We start from the raw sequence: 2,242 nt of genomic DNA, 5'->3' as shown, positions 1-2,242 counted from the left end.
TCTCTCTCTCTCTCTCTCGCATCTCTCTCTCTCGCTCTCTCTCTTTTTCTCGCATCTCTCTCTCTGGCTCTCTTCCGCCACAATCTCATCCTTTTACTTTCTTGTTACGCCTTTCACCTTTCCTCATCCGTCTCCTCTTCTGTTTACTTCATCGCATTCCTTTGCTCCCAATCACCTCCTCGTCTCCCATCTTTCCCGGTTACAGTTGATCTCCTGCCGTGGTTCGGTCATACACAGTTAGATTGTTAATGTTGTTAAAATTAATTTTTGTTTTGTTGTCATCTTTTCTAGGTAAAGGATTAGAAGGATTATACATCGTTTGGTGACGAAGCAAGATGCCAGGAGTGTCTGGTGCTTATGAATGGGATGATAGACATTCCAGATCATCGTAAGTAAATGTAAAGTGTATATATGCGCATAATCTAATATGCAGTTATTAGTTTTAGATCCAAAGTATCTGCTCTACATTCATAAAATGGCGTGGGGAAAAACATAAACACTAAAACATGCCATTGCTAAGCATAAAAGAGCGAGCTGTGAAAATTCAGGCCCTCGCCCCCTCCCGTGGACCCAGTGAGAGACTCGGTCAACATATTATACGTTTAGATACAGCTAAGCATAGAGTCTTAGTCCAGCCATTGTGTCCTTTGAACTGTAGTCCAGTGTGGATAATTTGCCAACATAACGTGCCTTGAGAGAGATAGAGCCAAGCATAGAGAGCCATCCAGCTTATTCTATACGTGCCATAGCGTAGATTTATAAGTAACTGTGTTGGCTCATGCCAACTTCAGGTTAACGCTTATGGTCGCTGCGTGTTCAACTGTTATTGTAGTTGTTTTGTGCTGTGTTTGTGGACAAACTCTGGATTCGCTATCATAACAAGGTAGTGTCATAAAGGTGATGTTGGTGAAACGATTCCCTTGCTGGGATAACATGGAGTAAATGTGGAGCACAATATCGATAATAGTTTCGGTATAAGCGCTGATTCTACATGTTATCAGGAGCGTATAATGACAAATGATAAATTTGTCATTATACGCTCCTGATGTTATGGCGTGATCGTATTGCCCTGTGGTGTTTGTCGTCACGCCAGGGGTCAGGGAGGCCGGTTCACTGATGGGACAAGGCCCTAGGATCATGGAAGATGTGTTCAGGATGGCAAAGAAGGTCTTGGTTACCTTTACAGGTCATGGGTGTAGTTCCTACTTGTTCTATGTCGCAGTATTTGTGCAATTTTATAGTTACAACCATTTTCACAGGACGTACGCGAAGAAAAAACGGTCCGAATTTTATCCTCCTAACTTAAAAAAATCAGGTTTTGCATCGTATAGATAGACTGGTCGTGCCAACAGAACTCAGCAGGTGCGATACATGTTGCGTCCCTTGTTTACCGTGATAGACGGGCCATATGCTATAAACGTATAACTATAAATTGAATTAGTAAGTACTTTCGACTTGTAGCAATGCTTAGGTTGCTTCAGCGCTGTAAAATACAATAGAAAATATAAACAAATACACATGCGTGGTATTAGCTTGAACAAAAGACATGCTTTACTAGATTCCTGGTGTCCGCGTAATTTTTAGCGTCGTGTTGTCTATACGTGGCCATTACTGTGCGTTCATTGATTTGTTATTTTACAAGATGCATATAGGGAAGAACGTACACTGACCGAGCGCATGTATGTGGTCTTGCAATGCATGGCCGTTTAGTGGAGCTAGTACTGGTCGAGCTAATTTAGATCTAGATAAGATTAAGAAGGGTTATCAAGAAAAACAAGCAGACAAGCAAGCAAGCAAACAAACAGACAAACAATAAAGTTGGTCGTGTAGGAAATCGCTGTCGTCACTGTGAAAGCAGCTGCGTGGCCTCGGGTTAAGGAAACGGAGATAGGCACCGCCCTATGCGCCGCAATGACATAGGCGCGGGAAGGATTTAAATTGACTACGTCCCGAATTTTCTATGGTAAAATTTGTAAAATGTTTGTTGCCATTTTTTTACATTAAAAGTAAAAACTAACGGGACTAAACGTATCGTCAAATTCTTACCTGATAACATTGTTTCTCAACTAGTTAAAATCCATTTTTCTTATGTTTGGAACTTTTTATGTTTGGAACTTATAGTGAAAACGCTTAAGACCACACGGAAATGGAACCACGGCGAAATCAAAAGCTTCGCTCTCCCCCCCCCCCCATCTGTACGACCCCCATGTAAGTCGTGAGTTCCTCCCACGTCCCAAATGTC

General features: G+C 41.9%; 1 protein-coding gene across 2 annotated transcripts in view; it reads left to right on the top strand.

Annotated features, from left to right (window-relative positions):
- LOC106805136 (epidermal growth factor receptor kinase substrate 8-like protein 1) overlaps window positions 1–2,242 on the top strand; it is a 62,533-nt gene that overhangs the window by 13,143 nt on the left and 47,148 nt on the right. For both annotated transcript variants that reach the window (XM_014806620.1, XM_014806621.1), the window contains exon 2: window positions 292–388. In XM_014806620.1, coding sequence (XP_014662106.1) covers window positions 336–388 — 53 coding nt within the window. In that variant the 5' untranslated portion in view covers window positions 292–335. The remainder of the gene's footprint in view (window positions 1–291; window positions 389–2,242) is intronic.

This window comes from Priapulus caudatus, unplaced genomic scaffold (genome assembly GCF_000485595.1).
Source record: "Priapulus caudatus unplaced genomic scaffold, Priapulus_caudatus-5.0.1 Scaffold101, whole genome shotgun sequence".
NCBI lineage: Eukaryota > Metazoa > Priapulida > Priapulimorpha > Priapulimorphida > Priapulidae > Priapulus > Priapulus caudatus.
This window is presented reverse-complemented; position numbering and strand designations above follow the sequence as displayed.